This window comes from Pempheris klunzingeri, chromosome 18 (assembly GCF_042242105.1).
Source record: "Pempheris klunzingeri isolate RE-2024b chromosome 18, fPemKlu1.hap1, whole genome shotgun sequence".
Lineage (NCBI taxonomy): Eukaryota > Metazoa > Chordata > Actinopteri > Acropomatiformes > Pempheridae > Pempheris > Pempheris klunzingeri.
The window spans coordinates 5,854,830-5,882,160 of record NC_092029.1 but is presented as its reverse complement, the minus strand read 5'-3'; the positions used below and the strand labels follow the sequence as shown (position 1 = coordinate 5,882,160).

The window sequence follows — 27,331 nt, the reverse complement described above, 5'->3', positions numbered from 1 at the left end:
GGTGAAAGCTACTTCTTCTATCAAGCTCATTGAAGGTTTTACACATGGCAAATTATGTTCATGATGTTTAGCAGAATGTCTAGCAGGTCATAACTGCGGCTCTTCACAGCTGATATAGGCCTCCAAATGTTCAAATTTGATTTCATACTTTGGTTTAAAGCCACAATGTGTAGAATTATTCATGATGAACAATCATTAACAACAGGTAGGTAGAAGGAGTGAGGTTTAGTTTAACATTTTTATATCTACATGGCCTGTTACTATAGCACAGGTGATGAAATAATTACTAGAGATGTAAAGGCTTTACTAGTCATAGCACAGAGTACATCAGGCCAAACGCTGCTCACTGCTGATCTCTAGTGGATATTAAAGGAAGTCAAGCTCATAAAGTTTCTAGCTTCGACGCAATGAAGTGGTTAAAGAAAATTCACTTTTATTTGTTTCTGGACAGTCCTTTCTTTTGCTGGTTAAATACAACATCACAAGTAGCCACACTGAAGCCCCGGAGTGTTTGCCAGGGCAGCATTATACAACAACTTAGTCACAATTTGAACAGCTTGGTTCATTGATCCAGGGGGGATTCAAACAGTTTTCCTAGAAAGTGGTGAGTGAAGCTGAGCAGCACACTACAAAAAATGCCCAGAAAATAACCTCAGAAAAATTTAAAATTTCATCCTGAAGAAACGGATGAAATTGCCTGCCAGCTGGATGAGAATCTCACTTTTTGTTATGGTTTGTTCTGATATTTCTGTCTGTTTGTTTCTTTGAATGGCACGATTTTTCTCACCCAGCAAACATTTTTCAGTCACTATGATATGAAATCCCATGTTGAGTTTAGCATTGTTTGTAGTAATTGCACCCTGAGCCTGTCCCCTCTCCAAACTACCCCAGAGAAAAGACCAGGTCCAATCAGCCAGTAGAGCAGCATAAAGCAGCAGAGATGAAAAAAAAAAAAAAAAACCTTGTCTGATCTAGGAACTGCTACCTAGAAAGTTTTGTAGCTTTGCTTTGTTTCCAGCTGACGATAATCACCCCCTGGCCTAAAAAGTTATCTGCCCCATGTTTTGAGACGTCAGCTTACTGGATAACAATCCCACTTGTAGATTTAAAAAGAAACTAAAAATGAAGAAATAATATGTATTTACACAGATACACACACATACAGAGTATTACCCATACATTAACACACAGATCTGCACATACCCAGACAGTGCATGTACCCACCAGGATAACAGTTCACTGTTATGGTGGTGAAATCTCAGTCACAGTTGTTCTCACGTCACTACAATCTACGGTCTCCAAAGTCACACGAGTGGGGGCTTTATTAACGACAAATCAAATGTAAATCCTAATGTGCTTATGACTGCATACAAGCTTTCCCCAGCGCAGCAGTACTGCAAACCAAAATGGGCTATTTTACTGGGCATTATGGCAGTAGATTCAGATCTGACATTGTTTCTCCCAGTGATGAAGGGACTCTACAAGGCTCTGGTCTCAATGTTCAGCGTTGCTCTAGAACAGTTTATGTGCAAAACCTCTGGTCAAGTTGTAGAAATGATCCACAAAGATCCAAGTGTATTTTTCTATTTTTCATTCCCACTGTATCTAAGGCTGCCTATGTACCTTTTAATCATAAATTAGCGTCAAGCTTTTATTGCAGCGATCCACTGTATACGACATGATTCAGATTCATGTTCAGTCAGTTAGCTGACAATCAAAACTCACAAGTGAACGTGCTGTTCGTGCGGCACAAGATGCTATTTTCAGTCATGTTATGCTCATTTTCCTTCAGTAACATTGAGACCCAGACACTGGACCAGTGTTTCAGCTGGCTGGATCTAACCGTTTTTTCCTTTTGTACAGGTTAAAGAGATGTGACATGTAAACCAGATCCCCACCAGACTGTGGTTCCAGTTTGGGTGAGAACTAGAGTTAAAAAATATTGGTGAAAAGGAAGACAGGGTTGTGGATCCCTTCATCCCTTCGCCTTGGTTCCACATTGATCATTTAGGTTCAAATCGGTTTGTTTAGTGAAGCTCTTGAGCGTAGCTGGGACTTTTCTGTCTGAGTGTCAATGGACACTGGAGTCCAGTACAGATAGACAAGACATGTCACAGGTTACACAAAAAAAACAACGTATTTCCTTTAAACCGCAACCACAATGAAACTGTTGCTGTTGTAACATGAAGAAAATGAGTGATATTTGCATTGAGAAGTGACAGGGATGATAAGAAAGCCCCGTCAAATCTTAACTGGCCCGGCTGTGAAAACCAGTTTAATGAGAAACAAAGTCCATTCTGCAGCCTCTACTAAATATCCATCTTCACCATGGAAACATCGTTTGAATCACACAGGAACAGTGTTTAACAGACTGAAAAAGAAAAAACAAAAAAACTAAGAAACACACAAGTTATCTGAAAGACAGTATAAAAGGTAAGATTATATCTGTGTGTGCGTGTGTGTGTGTGTGTGTGTGTTGACGCCAGGCTGTGTTGTGGTATTTGTGGTGTCCTGTGCGACGGCTTGTTCCCTCAGAGTGAGTTCGCTCCGATAACGGTTTTTGAACGCACTCTTCATTCAAGCGCTGCGCAACTAAACCACTGCCATGGCGACAGGCAAACAAAATAAAACAAAATATGTGTGTATATATAAAAAAAAAAAAAAAAAAAGTAAAATAAAACCGAGCGAATCAGCATGAAGACACAACACTTCAGAGGGTAGGGAGAGCCGGGAGGCCAGTGCTCAGAGAGAGGTCAAAGTGGAACGTTAGTCGAGTTCAAAAAGGTCAGAGGTCACCCTGGTCAGTCAAAATTCAACTCTGTTAGCTCATGACAACCGTCACCACAGAGCAGAGTGAGACATTAATTAGAGGGAGATTTATACAATGTTTTACAGGACTAATCATTCAGTTTGAAAATAAAATGCCCCAAACCCTTCGCACATATAGTATATGTATAGCTATTAACATATCAGTGGGATTTTCCAACTGACAATCATCCCAATGATAAAAAGCTGACTGAACCTTTAAAGTCTGGACACAGATGAGGGTGTATGAGACACATGTGGCCAGAATTTAGACGTTTGGTCAAGTTTGAAACAACACTACTTGAGGCATTCCTGTTAATATAATAAAACTTAAATGGCGTTTCCCCAAGGCATATTATACATTCATAATACTATGTGAGTGCAACTGTGTGTGTGTGTGTGTGTGCGTGTGTGTCTGTGGCTGTGTTTGTATCTGAAATACCCGCCACAAGATAGAAATTATCTGCACGAAAGCAGAATATTGTACATAAATGTGTGTGTGGTTGTGTGTGTTCGCATGGCTCCTGTCCTCACGGCTGAAGCACATTTCCGTAGGAAACAATTGTACCTCATTGGCTCAACCAGGTTAGCCAATCACCAATAACGGAAGCCAGAGCCCCTAAGCCCGCCCCATCCCCGAAAACAGAGTTCGGCTGGTTGTGTGTGCGAATGTGTGTATGCGTGTGTGTAAGGGCCACAGTCCATTCCACTTGCAGTGTCCTCATAGATGGAGGGGAGGGGATGCGGTTTCCGTGGTGATGAGAGTGAAGTGTCGATAAGCCGAGGAGGAGAGGAGCCTAAACCTCAGCTTCTTTCAAGCCGATTCGTTCCTCCTCCTGTCAGTCACTGCTGGGCTTCTTCAGAGAGAAGGCTTGGATGTTGAAGTGGCTGCTGAGCTGTTGTACCTGCAATGGAATAAAACATTATTATACCATATTCAAATCTGTGTGTGGATTCAACAACAATGTGATTTTTTTTTTTTTGTTTAAGCCCATGACCTTAAAGAGTTACTGTACCTGTTAGAAGCAGGACTACAAGTAATAGAAATACTGCCAGAAAAATTCCAGCAAATTCACATTTTTGCACTTCAGTTTTTGCACTCAATTAAACAAACAAGACGAAACGTGTTAATTATTGAGCTTTAGAGGTGCTGACAGGTGGATTTTTGTACTTTCTGATGACCCGTTTCCCTGCTTCCAGTCTTGATGCAAAGCTAAGCTAATTGGCTGCTAACTGTAGCTACACATTTAATATAATATCTGATGTTTGCTCATGTGGGGATTCTTGAATCCTTCATTTTGAATTCCTGAATCTTTGGGTCTCTCTCTTAATTAAAGAGTTTGGTCTAGACCTGCTCTTTATGGAAAGTGTCTTGAGATAATGCTGTTGTGAATTGGTGCTATATAAATAAATATTGATTTACTGTACAGATTATTTCTTTAATCAACATAGGTACTGTGTGTGTGTGTATGTGTGTGTGTGTGTGTGTGTGTGTTTTTGCTCTTACCACTGATATGCCGTAGTGTATGTGTGCTAGTATGACAGCAGCTGTCCACAGACACAGCAGTAGGCTCTCGTTGGCGACCACCCCGGTCACCGCTAGCAACACCACAGCCATCATGGGCATCAACAGCCAGCTCAGCGCTTGGCAACGTGTGTTACTCATCTGACACACAATCAGCTTACACTGCAAGATAAATACAGACATTCACACATGAATAGAAGTATAATAGCAGCTGAATACAGACAATTATGTGTTGTGTGGTTGTCAGAAGCACAAAAGACAAAAGAGTACTGGTGTGTGTGTGAAAAATCAGCAGGCGCTCACCGTGACATTAGCGAAGGCTGTCCCCACCATGAGGTAGAAGATCCTGGGCTGCAGCTCCAGGATTTTGGATGGAGAGAACACCACCCAGGTGGTGGACAAGACAAAGAGGAGGACAGGAGACAGGAAAGGGAGGAAGGCTTCATACAGGCTGCTGTGCTTCAGAGTGTTACTGCGGTAAGCTCTGCCAAAAGTTCAGAGAGTTCAGAGCGCTGCGTGAAATAACAACACTGCGATATAATATACCGCTAACGAAAAGTTGACTTACTTCAGGACATTGTAGAGGCTCATGGGTAAAGTCACAGTGAAGGAGCAGGCTGGGAATCAAAGAACATTAATTACTGTGGCTGCCTCGGCTGGTGAATGTATTGTATGTATTCAGTGTGACCAATCACAGCTCACCGATTATCATGAAGGTGAAAAGGTCTCTGTAGAGGAAGTGCAACAGGATTGGCTGGTACCATTTTTCCACGCCAACCACCGCAGTGACCAAGTAAACAAGCGAGATTGTCTGAAAGGAGATGAAACCGAAGGCATCAGATTTTTTTTAATATATATATAAAACAGCATTTTTTACATTTTTTTTGCATTAAAAAAAAATAATATAAATAATAAATAATAATAATAAAAAATAATTTAGGTGATGTTACTTTTTGTTGTTTGATGTTACTACGCTAACTAGCTCTCAGCTGCATTACAAGAACAGTGCTCTTCATTTATTTACACGTCGTCTTCATGGATCATCAAGTGAGGCGGTGAGGATGCTAACGTTGTGTAGCTTTAGCCACAGACTTTTACCATTTCATCGTGTGAGTAGCCATCAAGAACATACTTAAGATCCATTTTACAGGGTTGTCATTCTGAAACCAGTCAGCTGGAAAAGTCAGCTAGAGACGGCTAACATCAGCTGGCTGATAAGATCTGCTAGGAACAAATGTAATTTCAGAAAACGAAAATCGATGCCCATTGGTCGGAAATTTGTTGCCTGGTTTTTTGTGCCTGTGTCTCAATTCAAAGACCCATTCTCCTCAAAAAATGTTTGACTAGCATAGCAACAGTAACTAAGGGGCCAGGCCTTAACAGTCAAATCTGTATTTCATGTTATTTCCCGTCTTGCTCCATGTGTGTCCTTACCACTTGGCTGATGTCGTATCCCCAGGGCAGAAACAAGATGCCTGTGTTGTATTTCTCCCAGTGAGATAGAATGAATGAGAACAGCACCACCCACAGGATGTAATACAGTGTGGCCACGCTCACGCCACTTTCCCCTCGTCCAAATATGGAGTAGACGGTTGCCACGAAGAAGATGCAGGCCCAACTGTCCAGGCCGTGGTCAAACAGCTCCCCTAGTGGCGTGGAGGAGTTGGTGCGGCGAGCCTGTTTACCATCAACACCATCTACACACACAACAAAAAACAGACACGGATCATTACATGCAGCACATGTATTATAGCAACACAAAAACATACACAGGGCTAACAAATTTTTTACATGACTGACATTTCCACTCAGCCATAGCTGCTGCCTACACTCACATAACTGTACAACCGGGTTTAAAAACCAGCCACATTCCCGTCTCCCACCACTGAACTGAATTCACTGTCACAGCAACTGATCTGGACTTCACTCGTTTCATCCACACATGGAAGCATTCATTCTGCAAACACATCCTCATTAGAAACTCCATATGGAAAGTTATTTCATATTAACGGTTCTGCCAGTCTGCAGGATGTCTAGCCGACTTTAGTCGCAGAGCACTTGTCTACACTCGAATATACACACAGACACACGCAGAGGGAATGACTAAGGGATGACTAATGTTGCTTGAAGTATTGGGGTGAGGAGTAAGTGGGGTGTGGTGCAGTCACATCAGTATCTTGCAAACAATCTCCTTTAAATGCCTCAGGTGATCGCACCAAATGGTAAAAATCCAACCAATCAGTCAAATAGTCCCATCACTTCCTGACTTGCAGCACAACCATGGTTTAACCATTTAAACCAAGTTTAAGCTTTTGCCCATTTGAGGTCTGCGGAACAAGCTGGAAACGCAACACTGACTCAAGCTCATCTTCTACAGCTGTTATGGTGAACATGTCAGCAAATACACATCACGCTGATGTGCAACATATTAATTCATTTGGAGTGTCGTTTCTGGCCATCAGATCAAATGCAATATTCACCTTTCTTTTGCTCTGTTGTGCTCTCCACCAACTCCTGAGAAAAAAAAAACTGCCTCAAAAGAAAATCCCTTTCAGTTAACACACATTCAACATATCCACTGTCAGTTAGGCCTGTCACATCCCACTTCATGCAAATGTAAAATTGTGTCCAGCTATTAGTCAAAATGGCCATACAACACTCCACACATCATCACGTGCCTGGACACCTTCAACAGTAGACTGCTTCTGAAGCAGCCCAGGTACGTTATCATCTAGGACAATGTTAGTTTCCACTGGTTTGCTTTGGTGCTCATCACCTGTAGTGTTCCACACACTCCCTTCTCTTGAATCCTACTAAAGAGACATGGATCAGGGGTCACACCAGGCCTGGATGTGACACTATAGGCGACACTTTCCCCGCTGCCTGGCTCAAGACCACATCACATGTGATGTGCATGACGTCATATGTTCAGACCCAAAGAGCTTTAGCCAAAAGATTTAGCCTCATTTTTTTTCTGTTCTATTTATTCATAAAACAATTGTTTTTGTTTTCTTCTACTGCGCTTTTTTTGTTTGAAGTGTTAGAACATTTTGAGAAAAAAATCTTTTGATTTTAGTGTTCTGTTCGGAGTACACATCCGTATTTTAAACAATTTGGTATCTGTGTGTGTGTTCATTACATGTATGACAAAACGTTGTTGCAGACTGTCATACACTGCACACAGACAAAAAAGTGTCTTATCTACACTGTCAGTGTGTAGCTGATGCTTCACACGCTCATTCAAATGATGGTTTGTGTCTGAAGAGTTCTGCAGGAAGTATTTGCTTTTGCAAGAGGTGTAGACTGTTTTGCTGGTTGGTGTGAAGTTTTGTGGTTAGCCAGTAAGACAGTATCAGAATCAGAAAAAGAAACTGAAACCGTGAGTACGAGTTCAAGGGTGACTGTGCAGAATACATTCCATTAGGAAGAATTTCCCCAGAGCCTCTCAAGAAGTCAGAACAAAACAACACACAGGGGTCGCAGGGATCAGGACTCACCGAGTGTATAGGCCAAGAAGTTGAAGATCCCTGCAGCAACCCAGACCCAACTAGGCACGTGTTCCTGTCCTGCAGCTGAGACACAAATAATGGACATATGCAGCACATAAACACAGAGAAAAACTGACAGCCGTAAATTAGCTGTAGGGATTTTCAATTTTCTCACTTAAAAAGTCAAAACTTGTTCCAGAGATCTGAGGCTTGTAGAATCAGTGATATCTTTTACATTGCTTTTTTAAAACAAGCCTTTTTATCAATGCTGCCACAACTCCTTTTTTCCCCAACATGTCTTATTGGTTTCATTATTACTGTTATTGTTCTAATGTCTATTATTGAGCGTCTCGTGGTATGTTAGGTGTCTGTTCTGATTCTCGTCATTTCCTGAATTGTTTTGAATCCTGTTTTAACCTTATAAAGGACTGTGTCACTTTGTTTTGAAAAATGCAGTGGAAATTAAGTTAATATTGTTGTTGTTGTTGTTGTTAACCATTAATATGTGTGCACAGTTTGGTTTGACTGTTCTTGTAAGGACTGACTCCTGACAGTAAATATTCTTCTGAGAACATTTTGGCCTGTCTCTGTAGTGACTGTAAGGATTACAGTAAGAGTCATGTCTGTATGCATCTGATTTGAACTAAGTGTGCCTTTGTCTGCAAAAAGGATCTTCTATCTTCACAGAGTTGTATGTCGGCCTTTGTTTATGTTCTAGAGATACTGTTATACGTGTTAACAGTAGTGGCTCAGTGTGTGTGTGTGTGTGTAATGGGTTAGTGATTACCCTGAGGCACTGGGAGTTTCAGTGACAGATGGACTTTGCCTTTCATAAACAACACACAATCTTCTGGTTTTCACTCACACAACTAGAGGGGAAAGAAGTGGTGCGGAGGACCTACCGGAGGCAGTGAAGCCGAAGTCGTAGAAGGCCAACATGACGAAATTCAACACAAGGAACATAAAGCCTGTAAACGTAATAAGGTTTGGAGCTAGCCATGTCGGCAGAAACTGATGAGAGAGAGATGGGCAGAGACAAAAAGATAGCAACAGTTAATTAACATGTCACTTTGCTCTTAAATACAGTCTTCTCATCATAATACAGACACTGATTAAATAACCAGACAGTAATTAGTGTTGTCACTCTTTAAGCACAGTTACATAACTGTCAGGCAGAGACCATTCTGGGGATTTAGCTAAATGAACATCAGGTTACCGTCACGCAGAAATTCACATGAATGCCTGTTATAGATAAGTAGATACATTAGTCAGTGTCTTTAACGAGCCACATATCTAAGAAAAGAACGTTCCATGCGTTTGATCAGGTACATGACTGCATTCGAAACAACACAGATCAGCACAAGCGATTACAATCAGAGGCTGATGTGTTTGGACACAAGAGAATGGACGGGGTGGTTGCGGTGGGTGAGGCCGTCTTGTTACTGTATCACAGCAGACGGCTGGAAACCTCATTAATGATGTACGTGTACACACAGGCACACAAAAACACACACACACACACACACACTTGAACAGGTCTTTCTCACCTTCACAACAAAGTTCCAGAAAGGGTGCATGACGTAGACAGACAGGGGATTCGAGTCCACTGCGCTGTACTGCAAAGAGACAATTTAATCAGTCAGGACGTGATCGTCAAACACAGTTTTTTTTTTATATTTGATTAATCTTATCTCATTGCAAGTGAGCAAATGCTTGAAAAACTACAAATCAATAAAATAAAAATACCAGCTCTGTGTCACATGTAACTTGTTAACTGGGTAATTTTAGTGGCCTGTCATCATGCAGATCAAAACCTGATTCCAGCCTCTGTTACTTTATCCAGGCATGACGAGCATGTGCGCGTGCTACAGTGTAATGTACCCCCACTGGTGTTCATACAATTTAAGAAGTGTGTGTTTTGTTATGCTGGGCTCTCCAGTTCAAGAGTAAACGCTGCCTCTCTGATGCCAGTCTTCTTTGAGGGCTGTTTCCTGTGATTGAATTCGATTTTTTAGATTTAGATCTCATTCTCGCTCCTAGTTCTCGAGGAAGAGGACTGGGTTTTCTGCATTTTTAAGCGACCACGTGAGGTTTAATAGTTGATTTTTAACTGGACTGCTCTCTCAAGAGCAGTCGACTGTTTGGAATTCAAATTAACTATGACAATCATGTGCTCATAATTCAACGGCCAACCAAGGACACCGGTTAAGGGAACTACACAGCACTGTGTCATGTGTAAATAAGATTGTTATCAAGATTTGAATTTTTAAAAAACAAACGAATAATCACTGATTACAGACATATTGACAACGCTGAAACATTTCATTTAGAACATCCACTGTGGATCAAAATAGTCATGATGTTGTGTAATGTCAAAAAAAGTGTGTGTTCCTCAAATCAACAACCACCGATGCGCTTCATCATGCGCAAAAACAGACCCTTCGGCTGTAATTCACTCTCATCTTGAACAAACAAGACACAAGTTAAGCCTCTGTTAAGTGTGGCAGACAATGTGAGAGGAACAAAGACGGATGACAGCATAAAAACACAGAGCGACACAATCAGTGGAACAATCTCTCGCTCAGATGTGTTTTCCACTTGCATGCTCGTATCTGTGCTCCTCTCAGGAGTTCAAACACTGTGCCAAAGGCAGCCACACTACTTTCACTCTCTGACATTTGTCATCCTCCGCTCTCATCCAGCCACCGATGCTCCACGTCACTAAGGCACGAAGTGAGCCACTTAAAAGGCAATTATTGGAAAAGGGTCTCTCATGATAAAAACCTCAGGGGAGCAGTTTCACACAGTAAGTTAATCAGGAGGATGTATATGAGAGAGCCTGAATGACCAATGCCTGTGTCATCTAAGGACTACAGGAATCTAACTTTATATTCTAACTGTAAAATGAACCGTGGCTCCTATTTATAACTAAAATAACAGCACACAAAGTCAGTACACATGGCATCAGGACCCCTCGTAACCACTTGCCTGCAAACTTCAACTTTACATTGATAAACAGTGCCCATGTCAAATTAAACCTCCTTTTTTAAAAACTGAATTGTCTTGTGTTGCTGGATAGCTGCCACCCCTGTTTTCTACTGTCCTCCATAGCCAGTGACAACAACAGGCTCCTTGTGTCTGTGCTGCCACATTGATGCTCATCTTTATGGGAATTAACTGAACACTCTGAGGTTTGTGTGACATGCAGAAAGGGCGGTACTGTTTCAAATGTTTCTGCAACACCAGTTCATGGTCACTGGGATTCTCACTAAATTGATTTCGCTTGTCTGTCGGCGTTGTGCCCTCAGTGCGCTGGTTCAAGTTGAGCTGGTTCACCTTACTAGTTCACTGCTGCAGCTACATGCTTTTCTCTCTCTTCTGTGGTTGCAGTGCAACCAAACTTTAAAGACCAGGACATTTTATAACAGGCTGGAGAAACAGGGGAGTCTGAAATGTGTGAAAACACAAAAGAAACCCTTCTTTCATAGCCAAACACTGCTGTAGAGAAAGAGCAGCTAGCTGCTAGCACGTTTGCGCCCATGTCAAGAGAGACATTGTAAACAATGACACTTCCGGTAATTACTTTCAAAATAAAATGATATAATAGTCACCGACATTGAGTCCCAAAATTCACACTGACTTTTAAGAAGTATCTTTAAAATTAAAAATTCAAATTATATTATTTGTTTTGTTTTCTTCAACAGGCTTATAATGGCCTGTATAATGCTTGTACTTTAGAGGACAGACAGTCAATGTTAAAGTTGTGGCTTAACGTTAAACACTACAAACTACAAGTGTGAAGTTGACTTAAATACTTCCCATCTCCAAGGGTGTGTTTTAGCAGCAGACTGCAAAATTAAAACTAACTAGTTACAACTAACCACCCACTTAAAAGCGAGCTATAGTGGAGCACGCTTTTATTTTCTATGGGATGTGTGACCAGCATCTGGCACCACTTTATCTAACTCACACTACCTTCACACACTCTCTCTTTTACTGGGGAAGCACCCTGAAGATCGTGACAGCTATGTTAGCGTTTAAACACACATACACACACACACAGTGGGATCAATGGCTAGCTGCTAACAGGCTATTACAGCCTATTGATCATACCTTATATTTGTCGAAGCCCGCCAGCTGCTCCTGAGTGACATATTCGTAAAGAGCCATGACGGAAAAGTCTGGCTCCGCGGTGAGATAAACGGATCGTCTTCCTCTGGAAATGCAAATCCCCAACGTTAGCTGCCGAGTCGAAGTACCATCTAGCTTGGCCGCTGTCGTTCACGCCGGGTGAGGTGATGTCGAAACACTCGGGCCACTCCTACGGGGTGGAAGCGTCCAGCTGACCGCAGCTCACTACCGCCCCCTCCGGCCTGGATGACTACGACAAGAAAAATGCGAAAAAACATGATGAAAGCCTGTCAAGTGGTACGAAATAACACGATTTTAACAAGTTAAGGTGAAACTAGAGAAAGATAATGGTGTTAATGATCAGCAAAGAGTCACATGTGGGTTTATTTCTAGTTAATTGATCACTGAGGTAAGATCTATTAGATCTACTTCTATGGTGTCCCTAAACGTGACGTGGCTTTCCCCTCCGACCGGAAGACAGAGACGGATTTACCTGTTTGCTGCTGAGCGGCTGAAATATCACTCTAACCGAGATTAAAAACCCAATTTAAGGGATAATGTAAGTAATAACATCAGTAAAATAACATTATAAGAGGTTTGACTATGTAATTCTCTGGAAGCTTCACGTGTAGCGTCTCCTGTATTGGTTAATTTAGCCGGCGTTGGTTTTAGCTAACGTTAGCTTGTCAGGTTAACGTTGCAAACGTTTAAAAGCTTTGATTGATTATTATAATTACTCCGATGGGTTTCTAATTCATATAGAAAACATTCACATGCATAATCCAGCTACATGCAAGCGAAGTGTTTGTGTTATGTGGTCAGAAAGTCACTTCAGTCATTGGAGATAATGATGATGCTTTACTGTAACGTTACTGTGAATCAGATTATATTCAACCTCACTGCTAAATTTTATTTATATTTTGCATGTGTTTGCCTCATTTTCAATACGATTAAATATATAAATATAAATAAAATAAATGACTTGCATGTATCTTAAACGCGGACAGATGTGTTATACTTACGGGTATGGACAGAGATGATGCAAAGTAAACCTAAAACGTAAATTGCCCAAAGCATGGTATGATCCATTAAGCTGCAAAGACCGAACACACTTTTAAAGACTGAGCAGCATCCGTACACTTGCACTAATCTGTCTCCTCATGCTTTGCAGAATGGTGACAGACGTGCAGCTGGCTATATTTGCCAACATGCTTGGCGTGTCACTGTTCCTGCTGGTTGTGCTGTATCACTATGTTGCTGTCAATAACCCCAAGAAGCAGGAGTAGAGTCTCCGAATGTGACTGGAGAGGTGAGAGCAATTTGTTTGCCCCAGATGGTTCATCATTTTTGATATCTTTCATCGTAGTTTCCATTATCCAGCATGTCCCACTGTGACCTCCAGCAAATGAAGCTTCCAGCTCAGTGCTACATCATTGACTTTGCTCAATAGTTCCCTCTGTGGTTTAATTTATAGTGTGCAGAAGAGTGGAGGAACCATATTTAAATGTTTCCTAGTGATTTATTTTCTTATGTTGTCTTGTTTGATAGTTGAAGCACATTCAGCTACACACAGGATTGTTTTCCCAATGTGTAACACGTCAACCCGCTTAAAGTCTGTTCCTCCCCACAGGTGAGATGGGACCCCCACCACCATGGAAACAGCATTCCCTTTGTTCACCCCCTTTCCAAGAGAGAAATTTCTTTGTAATATTGCACAGTAGCGTTTTTTCTAATAAAAATGTGTGAATTCCATTTGCATTGTTTCCAAAAATTCCTGACGTTATTCTGCATGTTGGCTACATTCACATCGAGTTATTATAGTGTAAGATGTAACAAACATGGGAGGGTTTTTTTTTTCCCAAGTTCATTTATTTATATTTTGAAGCTGTTTCACGTTCCAACACCACATTATACCAGTCACAGTATAATTAGCTTGGTAAAAGTCAGTCCATTTGTTACTGGCTTTAAGATGCTTATTACATTTAAAAAGACAACTCCTGTAATTCCATACACAAAATATTCATATTAATATATATACTGTAATAAAAGATATGTTCCCATATTGATGCACTATGGAGCAAAAAGCTCCAAAGGAATGTGACAGCAAAGGTATGTTCAATACAGATATAGTGTGTATAAAAGTATTTACCCACTCATTGGAACTCATGTTTTATTACTTTGGATCACTGTGGATATAACTAGACTCTTGACACAAACAAATCAAAGAAAGAATCTCTGAGATGGCAACAATTTTCAGCCACTAGTCTACGTTTTCAGTGTCCCCTCTCACTACTCTCCTTTTCACGTGGACACATTTCTTGAGGGTGGCCTGCTGTAGGCAGATATACAGCGGTGCCATGTTTTTTTTTTCCCCCCTATTTAAAAAAAAAAAAACTCTTCTTACAGTACTTATTTTTAAATCTGATTGATACTTTTCAGTAACCTCATCATCATTGTCCTCTGTAACAAGTAGCTGAACCTTACAGGTAAAAGTCTTTATCCTAAAAGTCTTCACAGGTCACTCAATATAAGAGCACTAAAAACAACCGGCTGCACTGGTGATAATTTAGGTGTGATATGATCGAGAGGTTGCTCTGTTGTTATGTCACATTTGGATTTAACTCCAGTATATATTTGAACTTCTTTGGTGTTGATAATTGTCAAAAATCCTACTTACACAGTGAGAAAGTCCAGCGGGGGTGAACATCTTTTTATAGGCACTATATGTAAAGCAAAACTCCTGGAATGATAACATTAAATACACACTTCACTCACACTTATGTTTCTAAACTCACAATGGAAATGTGGAGGTTATAAAGGTGCTGTCGTGCTCATCAGTCTGAATAAAAATCACCTATCAGTGCATTAACAGTGTTGGTCAGAGTGCATTTAACGTCTTGTTGAGGAGGGGGCAGCGGAGGGAAAGGACTATCAAACAACAGAAACAGATATGTGAGGTATAATGATGGTAGCTGAAATGTTACAGGCTATTTCAAGTTTATGGATTCTTGATCAGTTTGGAAGTTACCACTTTCCCACCCCAGCCACTGCTGTGGTTCCACTGAGCAAGGCACTTAACGCCCACCTGCTCCAGTAAAGCTGACCAACTGGACAGCTCCTGGGTCTGACTATGTTGAACAGCATTGGTTGAAAACACCACACTGCTGTGGATAATCTAAATAATTTTACAAATACTATATTGCACAATAAAATGCCCCAAATAATCCTCCTGGATGACACTTTCCCCTCCTGTTTCCTCATTTAAAATGGTAATTTAGACTCACATTAGGCAAATACAGACATAAACACAGGGGCCACCTCTGCTGTGCAGTTGCTAGGCTTCTCCACACAGGGTCACTGTCTCACACATGTTCACAGTCTCGGGCAGAGGCATCACTGGAGTTTCCTCAACCTTCAAAGACAATATAATACAGTCTGGTCAAGTGTAGTCATTTGATTCATTCATGTTCAGTATTTCTTTCTCCCTGTATATTAATACTATCTCACACATTTGTGTGTGCGCATCTGTTTTCACCTGTTTCAGAGTTTCACTCTCCTCCGATGCGTTTGTTATAATTGTACTATCTTTGTAATGGAAACTCCTGTCTGTGCTCTTCCTCATCAGTGCTTTAGAGGCCAACTGTATGGCGCCCTCTTTCCCCGATACACCTGTTGAGTGAAATAAAAGTGTTAATTGTTCATATGTGCAAAGAGGGGAACACACTGAAATACTGTCCTGACAGTGTCACTAGATAAAAAGTTCAGGGTTCACTGAAGTGGCTGCAAATCACCCTGAGGGCAGCATGCATGTCTGTGCCAAATTCACTGCTCGGCTAATTGGCGGTGAGCAAGGGGTACTATGTAGGTAACAAAAAGCTCCCAAAAGTGAGTGGGATTTACTCTTTCGGCACCATGAATGTTTGCACAAAATGCCTTTGAACCCAAAAGTTGTTGGGATACTTGAGTCTGGTCCAAAGTGGTACATACACATACCTGACAGGGACAGGCGGCGATGGAAGCCAGGTCTGAGCAGCTTCCAGACCTTTATGGTGGCTGACTCGTCCTTTTCTCCTGACGGGACCGGGTTAATGCTGGTGGGGGACGTTTCACTGCCACGTGGAGGAGGGGCTTCGGTTGACCCCACCTTCCGTATGGGGATGCGGCTCGCATGAGGTTGCAGCTCACACCTGGGCAGGCAGCAGAGAGGTTAGCATGTTTCACAACTCATCCATGAACCATGGCAGAAATACAGCTAATGTCCATAATATATAATGTTAAACAACTCTGTTCATTGTGCACTGATTTCCTTCCATTTCTAGATCCCAACCCTTGTTTGACTTCTTTTGTGTTTGCTACAATGGCTCAGAAATACTTAGACATGATTGGACTCACTTGCTAAATTTGATGGAGGACAGGATGTGTTCAGGCCCCAAGTCTTTCGCAGCCTGCGACAGATGAAGACATCACAGTGATACTTCAGAAAACAAGGGTAATACAAATAATACACACTGGTAATGAGGAGACTTTGCTCTGTGTGTGTGAACCAGCACGGTCAGCTAACCTCTGTCCGAGCCTCTGCAGGGTGATGAGTGATTGTAAGAGTTCGGCACCCTCTCCCCATACGCCCAGGACGCGTGGGGAAAGGCATCCTGGACCAACCCGCTGAACTGGGTCCTCCGGCCTGAAAGTCTGGGCAGCTGAGGCCTGTTAACCAGATGAAGGGAAGTAAATGCAAGGGACAGAGAGAGGAGGGGAGAAACAGTGGGTGGCAGATGAGTAATGTAACATTCAAAGACAAACATGCGCTGTCGGCTGAATGTTACTGCATGAGTGGCCACAGGAAAACATAACTAGATATAGAGGAGTTGTGCTAATATATCTACAGCATCCTTCCCTTTATCTGACGTCCGTGGTCCAACCTATCAGGGGAGAGGTTCGAGTTTTAAGCCGTTTTGACCCGATTGTACCCAACTACATTTTACATGGAAGCTGAAAAATGAAGATCACACACACAAACAGAGGCAGCAGAGAGTCGAGGACCCACACACAGTAGTTGCTTCACAAAGGGATAGTTTTTATTCCAGAGGTTAAACAGAGAGGCAATAAAAGACAGCAGCACATTCAAGAGGGTGATATTCGTAAAGATGTTACACAGACAAACACTCGACCGTAGTCTGGTATAGAAGGTTAGCACCACATTGAAGGAAACGGCACAATTCTCATAAGGAATGTAAAGCAGAAAGACCTAGTGAGATCGTGACTATGCATACAGTGTGTTTCCGCCTAAAGCTGCCGTTTGTCATTCTGGTTGAAGATATTTACGAGCTTTAGGACAGAAGCAACTGGGAAACAGGACATCAAGTTCACAGTGAGGAAGCAGAATTAGATGACAGTTTACTCTCCCAATTTTTCAGGGCGCTGACCTTAAGTGAAAGCTCATAACACGTCTTTCCCACTGCGCTGAGCAGAGGCTATATGAAAAGTGTTGTAGTGATATTAAAGGAGCACTAAGTGAGACTTTCATGTCACCAGAGCACACAGTGACCATGAAACTGCACCCCTATTACCTTGATAATTTGTTCTCTAAAATCCCTTTTTGGAAACATTTCCATCTAAGTAACAGGATGGTGCTGCAACAGAATCACTGGCTTCCTTTATTGTTTGATATCTGCTCAAATTAGCCAGATTTTTCTTTAGTGAAAAGGTCAACAAAGGTCCTAAATATACCCCTTTACTTTTATGTCCAAACATTAGCTGCAGTTATAGATATTTTTTTGTTTAACCATACAGTGTTTTAGGCCTTTATACACAAAAAGCCACTAAATTCTAAATAAAGCATCCCTACTTTTCCCTCTTCTTTGAAAGTTTCTTCAAATTGAGGACAAAGCCGATGAGGATTTAGGATGGATGACCTCCCAGATCACCATATAATCTAAAGGTATAAAGAATGAACAGAGCCTCCAAAGCGTGCTGTTTACAACAGACACCAGAGCAAGGCACACCATAACTACAACGTGACACAGCACTGGAACAGACGAGAGCTACAGCAAGTCAAGGCCAGATCTTCTGAGGGCTATTTCCAATCGATTACCAATCTGGTTTATCTGCTGCTCAGAAAACCTCTCCAGGTCTCACCTGCTCTACCTCTGCATCTTTAGTGCATCTAAAATAGCTGGTCTTAAAACACAGACCATCATCAAGTACTCGGATGACGGCACACAAAATGAAATTACAGACAAAAATACTATAATTCCACAATTGGCTTACATATAGACCAAGACAACGGGATAATTTCTCACCTCTGCTAACCACAAAATATATTAAATTTGACCATCGACAGCCTACTACACACCTGCCAAATTCTACACTAGGAAACACACAAATGTGCTTTAATAAATAATGCTCAATGTTTTCTTCACCAGTTTGATGAAACGTGTAATAAAATTAAAAAGCTCTACACTTTATTTACACCAAAATCAATATCGGAATCTTATTAGAAAATTATAAACATCTGCCAACTCTGACTTAGTCAAACTGCTCGAACATGGAACCAAACTGTTTTTATATGATATTGCTGGTTGGCAAACAGCTCCATGACGCGACCCTTGATGGTCTTCATGAGGTTTCTGGCAGTAGGCTATACTGTGAACATCATAACAAAAAGACCAAGATTGGAATGACACTGGAATGATACAGTTTTCATAATTTTTAACTAATCATTGGCTTACATAACAATTCAACCAAGTTCTTTGAAATGCAATCTTCAGTCACTATAAATTAAATGCAGTCTAGAGAATGCTCAGTCCTACTTCAAAATATGACTGTAAGTGGACGGTGTGATCAGCCTGCTACTGTTTTACATATAAACATTAGAGTGAAACACAAATACATTGAAAAAAAAAAAAAAAGGTGCTTAAAAAGATTTTACAGAAACAGAGGCCCCACTATATTCAGTCCAATTCTGCAAACTCATTAAAATAAACACAATAAATACTTCAAAAAAGAAAGTGCAATGTGAAAAGCAAAAATATCTCATTCATACTGTGGCTGATCAGTGATCAGTTACAGTACAGCTACAGCTACCATTAAAACGTAACAGTAACTGTGTGAAAAGAAGAACCATAAAACTGTCAGCCCTGGCTATTGAAAATCAGCACAGTAACATGGTAATTCTTCTTAGCTTATTACTTTTATACAGACTGAAAAAGAGACTAATGTCTTCCATTGGTACTATACCAGTAATAATATATACTGCAAAGATCTACTGTATATTCTGCAAGTCCTAGGGGACGATGGAGATTATCTGGCAAAGCAACTGTCTCTCTTTGCTCTTTCCCAGAGGACAGTGTGATAAGCATTTTTCAACATATTTCAGTCATAATTTAAATTTGAGGAACACTTGGGTTCTCAACTGTATTCATCCTAAGGCGCTAATACTGTAGATACATGTAATTACAGCGATATGTGCAGAAGGAAAAATAATAATGTTCAAGGAAATTTTAGAAGAGCTAGCACCAATGATGTTTTAACCACACACACACACACACACACACACACCCCAGATCCAATAGTAATTTCCACTTGTTTTGACCTACATGGAGTGCCAGGCAAGTTTCTGTAAAGACAGTCTCTTGATAGAACTTTAAACACCACTTGTCTGGTACTCCAAGCAGTTTTAAGAGCTTACACTCACTCAGTTCCACTCACACACACCTATGCCAACGCTCTCACAGGTTAGGTTAGATTCAGTCCTGGGTGGGCCCAGCTGGAGTGTTGGCGGCCGCCGGTAGGCCCTGAAGGAGCAGAGGGCTCAGTTTGGAGAGCAGCCCGGGGCGGGGCAGAGCCTGCAGGGAGGGGAGCAAGGTGGAGAGGCTGGGGGACTGGAGGGAGTACAGACCTGTCATACTGACGGAGGCCGGGAGGGGACAAGAGCCTGCTGCGCACACTGAGGAAGACGAGGAGGAGGAGGAGGATGGGGGAGAGAGTGGGGGGCGGGGGGGTGTGTGGCTGTTGCTGGGAGACCTTAGGATGGAGCGGTGGTGGGGGGGGCGTCTCTTCTCCTGAGGCTTAGGGTCTACAGAGAGGGAGACACACACGCACCAGCTCAGAGACATGCGGGGATTGTGTGCAAACACAAAAGAGGCTACCTGCTGAAACTGGCCGTCACATGAGCCATGTGCGCTGACAAACAAGACGTTCAGACGCTCGTAGTCAGAGAACTGACGAGATGTAACTCAGAATCTGTATGAGAGAAAAATCTCCAAAAGTTGGGTCAAAGTTAGAATGATTCCAGTACGGTGAAATAATGAGTTTAGTCTTGGCACCTTGGAACAGGGCTCATGTGGTTTAATTCTCAGTCTGAATAAAACAAATTTCTAAAGGTGAGAAAATGCATGCACAGACAGCAGCAGGTGAGGTCATGCAGGGGTCAGGCAGGGGTCATGCTGACGTTCCAGGCCACAGACATACAGGACACAAATCCATTTGTTCATATCTCTGAAATCACGCTAACCCCAAGAACTTTGAACCAAATTTACATCACAATGACAATAAACCTGAAGCTAATTGTCACACAGACACTGACACACTAACCACCCATTAACCTTTCATAACAACTCCAACATCAGAAAGAGAGGATGGTAGCAAGGAAAAAAGAAACTAGACAACAGAATGTGTGATATTTAGAGAGGAAAGAGAAGAGAAAAAGTACACCCAGGGAGGGGTGATAGAAAATGCCAGCCAGCAACACAAGCAGACGGCTGAGAGATCAACTTACCCCTGACTGGCCCGAGTGTCTTGTTGCCTCCACGTCCACTCGTGTGCGTGCTGTTGTGCTGTGTGTGGGTTCGGGGTGGGGGGCAGCCAAAAGTGAAGCTCGGGGAGTTGTGCATCTTTGGGGAGGGTGTCTGGCTGCTGCTGCTGTGGCTGTTGCAGCGAACGCGACTGAGAGTGTTCTCTGATGCTGAACCAGACAGACAGCTGCTCGGAAAATAAAGACAAACGCAGAAATCCTTGACCCAAATGTTAGATGTGACAAAGACAACTAAGTGTGTCGTCCTTTTGGTGTTTAATAATAAAGGCATGGGTGCAAACTCACTTGTTGAAGCTCTTTGGCGGTGATGCCTTGCTGCCGTTGTGGTGTATTCTTAGTGGAGGATGAGCGTGAACGTGTGTGTTCAGGCCTTTCGTGTTGCGGACGTGCTTGAGGATCCAAGCTCGGAGGTTTGTCAGGCAGCTGTGCTCAGAGAGCACCAGCCGTGGCCAGGGGTTACACTCTGCCATATCCAGGGCTGAGACCGCCACAGCACGTCCCACCTGATGCACAACATTGACCAAGTTACTTCAGAAGTGCCTTATCTGTTAAGGTAAACTTGATTTAAAGCTTCTGCAATTACCACATAATAAAAATATCACACAAACCACTCTTGTTTTCCTACCTGTTCAAATATTTCTGGAGTGTATTTTGGAGGGAATGATGGAGGTGGGGGTGGGGTTGCCCGTCCGTTGTCATGGCAAGCAGGTGGGATGGTGTTCATGGTTTTTCCTGTGTTGTAGTTACACTCTAACGTGTAGCTGGTGGGGACCCAGTAACAGACACATGTAAATATACACATTTACAGCTTGAGAAAAAAATCAGAGACATTAGGTTATGGTTAGGTTATGAGTAAATGCACCAACAAGTGCTTCATTTCAGAAAAGCTTACTTTTGAATCTCCAAACCTTAAAGTGTCGCTGACTGTTCACTACACTGAAAATGTGTGAGTTTGTTGAAATCTGACCTGTGAAGCAACCCAATGGCCTTGTGAATGGCCACCCGCCCGCTTCCTTCTTTAGACTGGCCATCTCTCTTGTCTCGTGCATACATGTTTTTCTCTGAAAAGTTGCAGCCCAGGAAATCAAAGTGGGCAGAGTTCACAGCGATCAACCTTGGATACAGCATGTTCTCGACCTGCGGAGAGAGGAAGCAGAGTAACACAGGAGCTTAGATGTGTGTAAAGTAATTAGTAAGCATTAGTGCGTGTACTAGGATAAACACACGTCAAGGACACGATTCAAAATAGTTGTGTTATTCTTACTGACATGAAAGAAACTCTTTGATAACTCAATGTCACTTTACAATTTTCCAGGAACACTACAATGGGAGGGTGACTAAATTGAATAATTTTCACCTGCTGGTTCTCGTCAGGAAGGTTATTTCCATACATGAAGCATCCTCGTTTAGAGGCATGGCCATGCAAGTCCACATAATATGCCACACCCCCCTCCTGGGGTGGGACTATTTCCTGTTCCTCCACCTGTGGTCCTGTTACCTCTACTGCTTCAGGAGCAACAGTCTCTGAGGAGCTCGATGAACTGTTCTGGTCGTCCTTCCCTACCTCTGGAGCGACCCAGGCGTTTTCCTCTGTTACCATGGGAACTTCTGGCAGCACAAGATTTGCGTCCTTCTCTGCATTTCGTTGGTTCAAGCTGACTTCAAGAGCATTGACGGGGGGAGCTTGATGCTGATTGACGGGTTTGACGTTGAGGGGAGGGGCTGATGTGTTGGTGAGGCTGTTACAGTGAGCACCGGGCTGTGTAGTGTGCAGGCGGTTATGTATGTGATGGTAGAGCAACAGTGTTTTGGCTGCATAGATAGAAGGGTGCAGCTCAGGGCTGGGGTTCAGATATTGTCGGTTCAAGTTCACACCCCTAGAGTCAGTCCTGCAAAAAAGAGACAGGTTACCATTACTTTAAAAAGAGCCATTGTAGCACATCAGAAGCTTTACTGCGCTGGGCCGCACTTAGTATCAGGGCTGTTTTCCCACAGTAGTTACATAATGTTATTTTTAGATAAAGAGAAGATCGTACAAATGCACATTACACATTTTTGATCATCAAAAGACGAAGCAGCATACCCTGACACAAAGGCAAAGTAGTGTCATTGTTTACTGATACTGAGTTACAATTGGCTCTCTGTAGTAACCTGGTTTCTTGGATGTCATGTATACGAGAACACCAGTTTCCGTAATTGGAGTAGGGGCTCAGAGAAACCCTACATCTCCAGCTTGATTTCTCCTTGTAAAAGCAGATATCTTGACTGCATTTACAGTTAACCCCATTTCTATTGAGCTTTGTACATGTAAGCATGTGCATGACATAGACTTCAAAAAGAGATCATTGTGACAGCAGAGCAGTGGGAAGACAGGATTCCTTGTAGCAATACATCCTCCACAAATAATTTCATCAAACATCCCACTAAAACTAAAACTGCAAAGGATCTAGAAGACTAAATAAGTCAGTTCCCTGTGCTGAATATTTGTAAAATTCTGACACATTTGCACAGTAAAATGCGCTCTTACTGCAGCCTATCATTTCAGACGCACAAAAACTCAGTATTTCATTAAAAAAACCTAATGTGTCTAAAATAAGATTGGGTGTAGAGGAGAACGCATTCAATGCAATCTCCCATTTCTCTCATAACCTGATTGTGTTCTGGCCACAGCTGCAAGAAAAAAGATCAACTCATACAAGCAACTGTTAACTGCATCATCGAGCATCTGAAATTGTAACTGAACATTAACTTAATTCAACTGCAGCCCTACAACAGGCTGAGCCATATGATAAGCTATATGATAGCACAGTAATAGAGAAAGAGAAAACTCAAACAACAAAAAGGGCATAAATTAATACAAACCATCTAATCAATCAAAGGACAGTTCATGTGAATACATGTGCAGTTCTTACCTGTAGTGCCCACGAACAACCCCGTCTGGGTTGAGCATGGGAATGAGCTTGAACACGAACGTGTTTCGAAGTGCATGAGCACGAGGATCATCTCTTCTTAGGATAAAGTTGAGGAAACCGTTAAACACAAAGGACGAGGGCGTCTCCCCGGGGTGCACTCGACTGCTGAGAAAGAACACCTGCAAACACGCAAGGGTCAAGGGTCAGCTTCACTGTTGTGATATCAATCAGTGATTCCATATCACTCCAGCCCTAAACATTGGCATTAAAAACTATTAAAGATGTCACTTTACAAAAAGGGAATACTGCTTTATGTAGGATTCAGCGATACCCTTTTGCCAGGGAAGCGGTGTGGTCTTGGAGTGTTGGTGTCGGGAAACAACTTAGGCAGACGGGGTTCCCTCTCCTCCTGCATCCCATTGCAGTTGGTCACAGTGAGCAGGTCCACCCTGTTGCCGTCTAGAGAGCTGCACAGCAACTCCCTATGGTAATACACACTGCCCGGCACACTGACGGTGAGAACAGCCAAGGATGGAGATTGGAAGGAGAGAAGGTCAGAAATTGTACAAATAAGGCAGTGGAGGAGCAGGGTTTGAGGTGTGTGAGTGTTGAGGTTTACCTGCTTGGACTGAGTCCAGCAGCACTGGGGTAACTCTCATCAAACTGCTTCAGCATCTCCTGGCACTCAGTGTAAGAGAACGGGAAGCAGAAGGAGAAGTAAGTGGTTGCCCCTCGCACCTCCAACAGCCGGTGAGTGAATGAGAGGATGAACTGATTATTCACGATCTGGAAAGCAGCAGAAGAGACATATTAATAGAAAGATAATAATAGCTGTCAGGAAGCCAGCCTGACAGCACTCTGCCTCACTGGCTTCTGATGCCCACATCATCTCCCTGACAGGCACAGAGCATATGTAAATACCTCAGATGTGGGTCTGTCCCGGATCCTTTCCCACCGGTTCTTGCCAGGTAGAGTTCGTACGAGAGGAGCCATGCCTTGGCTGTAGAGCTTCCTCTGGTTGTTCATGTTCATCACATTGAGCTTCAGTATCTTCCCTGGTGCTGCACCCCGCACACTGAAGAAAAACCACGATCTGAAACACAAAAAACGTGACTTGTGAGGCTGTAAGTTATGTAACTGTAACTCAAGAGTTATGTGCAGCTGGTAAACACATTTATCTACAAAGAAGCATTTCTCATTCCTTTCACTGTCTTCTCATCTGAGTAGCATAAAATACTTGCTAAACAAGCAGAAGCTACCTGTTTCCATTCTCGTGTTCTGTGCCGGCGCAGTCAGGCTGTGTCCACACGTTGAACTCATAGTCAGGGGTAAGGTTTGACCCTGAGAGGGAGCTCCCACTGGGAGCTGTATCAGTAGGAGGGCTGGAGCTGCCTTTGTCCACCTTCTCCACACGTGCCAGGTTCCCAGAGTCAAACTTGGAGCTGAACACGATATTACCGAAGCGAGCCTCCATGGTTCTGACCTCTGGCCGCTTACTTTTCTGCCCACAGGTTCTTCGAGAAGTGCCAGTCAGTGGTCTGACATAGACAGCCTGTTGTAAAAATCAAACACAATGACATTTAAACTGCAAAATAACATGAACATGGATCAAACAAACTCAAACAGCTCCTCCATCGGTTCAAGAAAGTTTTGGGTTTGAACCCGCCAGCTGCCTGAAGCCTTTCTGTGTGTTGATTCTTGTGTGTGCAGTTCTTTCGGGCTCTGTCTGGGTATTCTGGCTTCCTCCACCAGACCAAAAACATGCAGATTGGGTTACTTGGTGACTCGAAACTGCCCTTAGGTGTGACTGTGTCTTTCTCTGTCTGTCAGCTCTGTGATTGATATAAGCTGCCTCTTGACCAATGTCAGCTGGGACTGGCTCCAGCCGGCCTGTGGCCCTTAAAGATCACCCTCATAGATAATGAATGAATCTTTGTGTTTGATATCCAAAAAGGATAGTTTTGATATCTCTTAACACCAGGTAGAGAATTCTGAAAAAATAATCAATGTTTAACTGAAATTAGGGCTTACTTATCTAAAATATATATTTCAGAAAGTCAAAACTGAATTAAATAAACTTCAGTCTCAGTAATGATCAAAATGTAATTAGAGATCTCTTTTAGATGAAGGTGCAAACATGTTGACCCAACACGTAACAGCGACAACCTGAGGCCGTTAAAGAAAATACAACAATGACCAAACTGTGTACAATATTTCCAATATTTCGGACTACAGTCGTGAATTCACTGCACCGTTAGCTCTGGCGCAGATAAATGGCTGCACGCTTGCTTTTCATTTATGACCACATGACTGCAGCTGTGTCCTGCCAGCTTAAATAATGGCTGCTGTTTGGTTTCAGCAACAGAGCCACAACAACAACAGCTGACCCAGGAGATGTAGCACGGAGCGGATGGGGGAGTGAAGTGACGGCTGCAAGCGTTACAGTCGGGCCACTAAATGCTCTGTTTTAACGCTAACAACTAATACTGGCTTATATTTACAACAACGCTGGTCTTAGTGGTCAATGTCATACCGTTAATGTTATACACGGCTAATAACGCTAGCATCCGTTTCTAAGCTACCGAGGCTAACTTAGCTACCGAACTAGCAGCCGTTGCGCGAAACGACAGTCTTTTAATACAATACACGGTTCTTTCGTCGGTACACTGTCAATAAATATGAACAGAAGCATTGTTTTTAAACGAGACAGTTAATTTTCAGTCTTACTGGGGCTATTTTCGACCGATGTCCATTTTTGTTTTCATCGTCCTTCTCAGCCCTCAATTCATTGCTGTAGATGCTGCGTTCAGGTTCCTCTGTAGAAATGGAAGTTGTCTGGAAGCGTTGCTGTCGCTCGTCGTTAACAGCAACAAGCAGAAGGATGTTTGTGGTGTCAAACTGAAACTATTTCACGGACCTTAGCAGTAAAATATAATAAGGCATGGGATTTTTTTTATATAGCACTATTCAGACACAAGGCAATTGGAAGTGCTTTACAGGGGCATAAAAAAAAGACAGAAACATTAAATTGCATGTAAAAGGTAATAAAAGCACAAGAAAATAAATAGTTAAAGCTTAAGAGAAGATGCATTAAAAGACAATAAAAGCATGTTGATAAATAGTTACAAATTTAAAGAAGTTATGTAGCTCTATTATTAAAAAGCCATGGTAAACAGTGATGTTTTAAGGCCTGATTTAAATGTGCTGACAGTTTTAGCAGACATTAGGTATTCAGGAAGCTTGTTCCATCTGTGGGAAGCATAGAGACTTAATAGCTACATTCATCCATCCATCTTCAACTGCTTATCCGGAGTCAGGTTGCGGGGGCAGCAGTTTCAGCAGAGATGCCCAGACTTCCCCGGCCCCAGTCACCTCCTCCAGCTCATCTGGTGGGACCCCGAGGCGTTCCCAGGCCAGCCGAGAGACGTAGTCCCTCCAGCGTGTCCTGGGTCTTCCTGGGGCCTCCTTCCTACATTCACACAAACACAATTTTACACTGATTCAAGGACCAGCATTGTGACGTTAGGGCTCTATCTCAACTGTATGTGTTGGCCCTGCAGTGCAAAATACAGCAATCTGTAAAACATAAAATGAAATCAAATAAACTGTGAAGCGATTACACAACATAAAAAACATATTTTGTCTCTCACGCAGTTTG

The 27,331-nt window shown here is 42.4% G+C and overlaps 3 protein-coding genes across 3 annotated transcripts; 1 reads left to right on the top strand and 2 right to left on the bottom strand.

Moving 5' to 3' along the window:
- Positions 1–416: 416 nt before the first annotated feature.
- On the bottom strand, positions 417–12,123 carry selenoi (selenoprotein I). The gene is made up of 10 exons (XM_070849400.1): positions 11,932–12,123; positions 9,366–9,434; positions 8,721–8,829; positions 7,828–7,902; positions 5,765–6,027; positions 5,033–5,141; positions 4,899–4,947; positions 4,634–4,814; positions 4,313–4,492; positions 417–3,710 (listed from the first exon to the last, which is right to left on the bottom strand). The coding sequence occupies exons 1-10, from the start codon at positions 11,986–11,988 to the stop codon at positions 3,603–3,605; spliced, it is 1,200 nt and encodes a 399-aa protein (XP_070705501.1). The 5' UTR covers positions 11,989–12,123; the 3' UTR covers positions 417–3,602.
- A 997-nt stretch (positions 12,124–13,120) lies between these two features.
- On the top strand, positions 13,121–13,701 carry ost4 (oligosaccharyltransferase complex subunit 4 (non-catalytic)). Its single transcript, XM_070849512.1, has 2 exons — positions 13,121–13,258; positions 13,580–13,701. Exon 1 carries the CDS (start codon positions 13,122–13,124, stop codon positions 13,233–13,235), a length of 114 nt encoding a protein of 37 aa, XP_070705613.1. The 5' UTR covers position 13,121; the 3' UTR covers positions 13,236–13,258; positions 13,580–13,701.
- Positions 13,702–15,237: 1,536 nt separating this feature from the next.
- agbl5 (AGBL carboxypeptidase 5) lies at positions 15,238–26,476 on the bottom strand. Its single transcript, XM_070849757.1, has 17 exons — positions 26,401–26,476; positions 24,933–25,225; positions 24,595–24,766; positions 24,293–24,459; positions 24,005–24,182; positions 23,674–23,852; positions 22,119–22,650; positions 21,729–21,898; positions 21,387–21,522; positions 21,047–21,264; positions 20,726–20,928; positions 19,847–20,023; positions 16,511–16,653; positions 16,342–16,394; positions 15,943–16,136; positions 15,485–15,618; positions 15,238–15,361 (listed from the first exon to the last, which is right to left on the bottom strand). The coding sequence occupies exons 2-17, from the start codon at positions 25,145–25,147 to the stop codon at positions 15,284–15,286; spliced, it is 2,949 nt and encodes a 982-aa protein (XP_070705858.1). The 5' UTR covers positions 25,148–25,225; positions 26,401–26,476; the 3' UTR covers positions 15,238–15,283.
- Positions 26,477–27,331: the final 855 nt, after the last annotated feature.

What these genes read in the sequence shown, in the direction of transcription:
- agbl5 (XM_070849757.1), bottom strand. Translation starts at nt 25,147, where the DNA reads ATGGAGGCTCGCTTCGGTAATATCGTGTTCAGCTCCAAGTTTGACTCT. An exon ending in GTTGTTCGTGGGCACTACAG is followed by an intron (nt 22,651 to 23,673) that starts GTAAGAACTGCA and finishes TCTTTTTTGCAG; the next exon opens with GACTGACTCTAGGGGTGTGA. An exon ending in GGCCTCCGTCAGTATGACAG is followed by an intron (nt 16,654 to 19,846) that starts GTCTGTACTCCC and finishes TCTGGTTAACAG; the next exon opens with GCCTCAGCTGCCCAGACTTT.
- ost4 (XM_070849512.1), top strand. Translation starts at nt 13,122, where the DNA reads ATGGTGACAGACGTGCAGCTGGCTATATTTGCCAACATGCTTGGCGTG.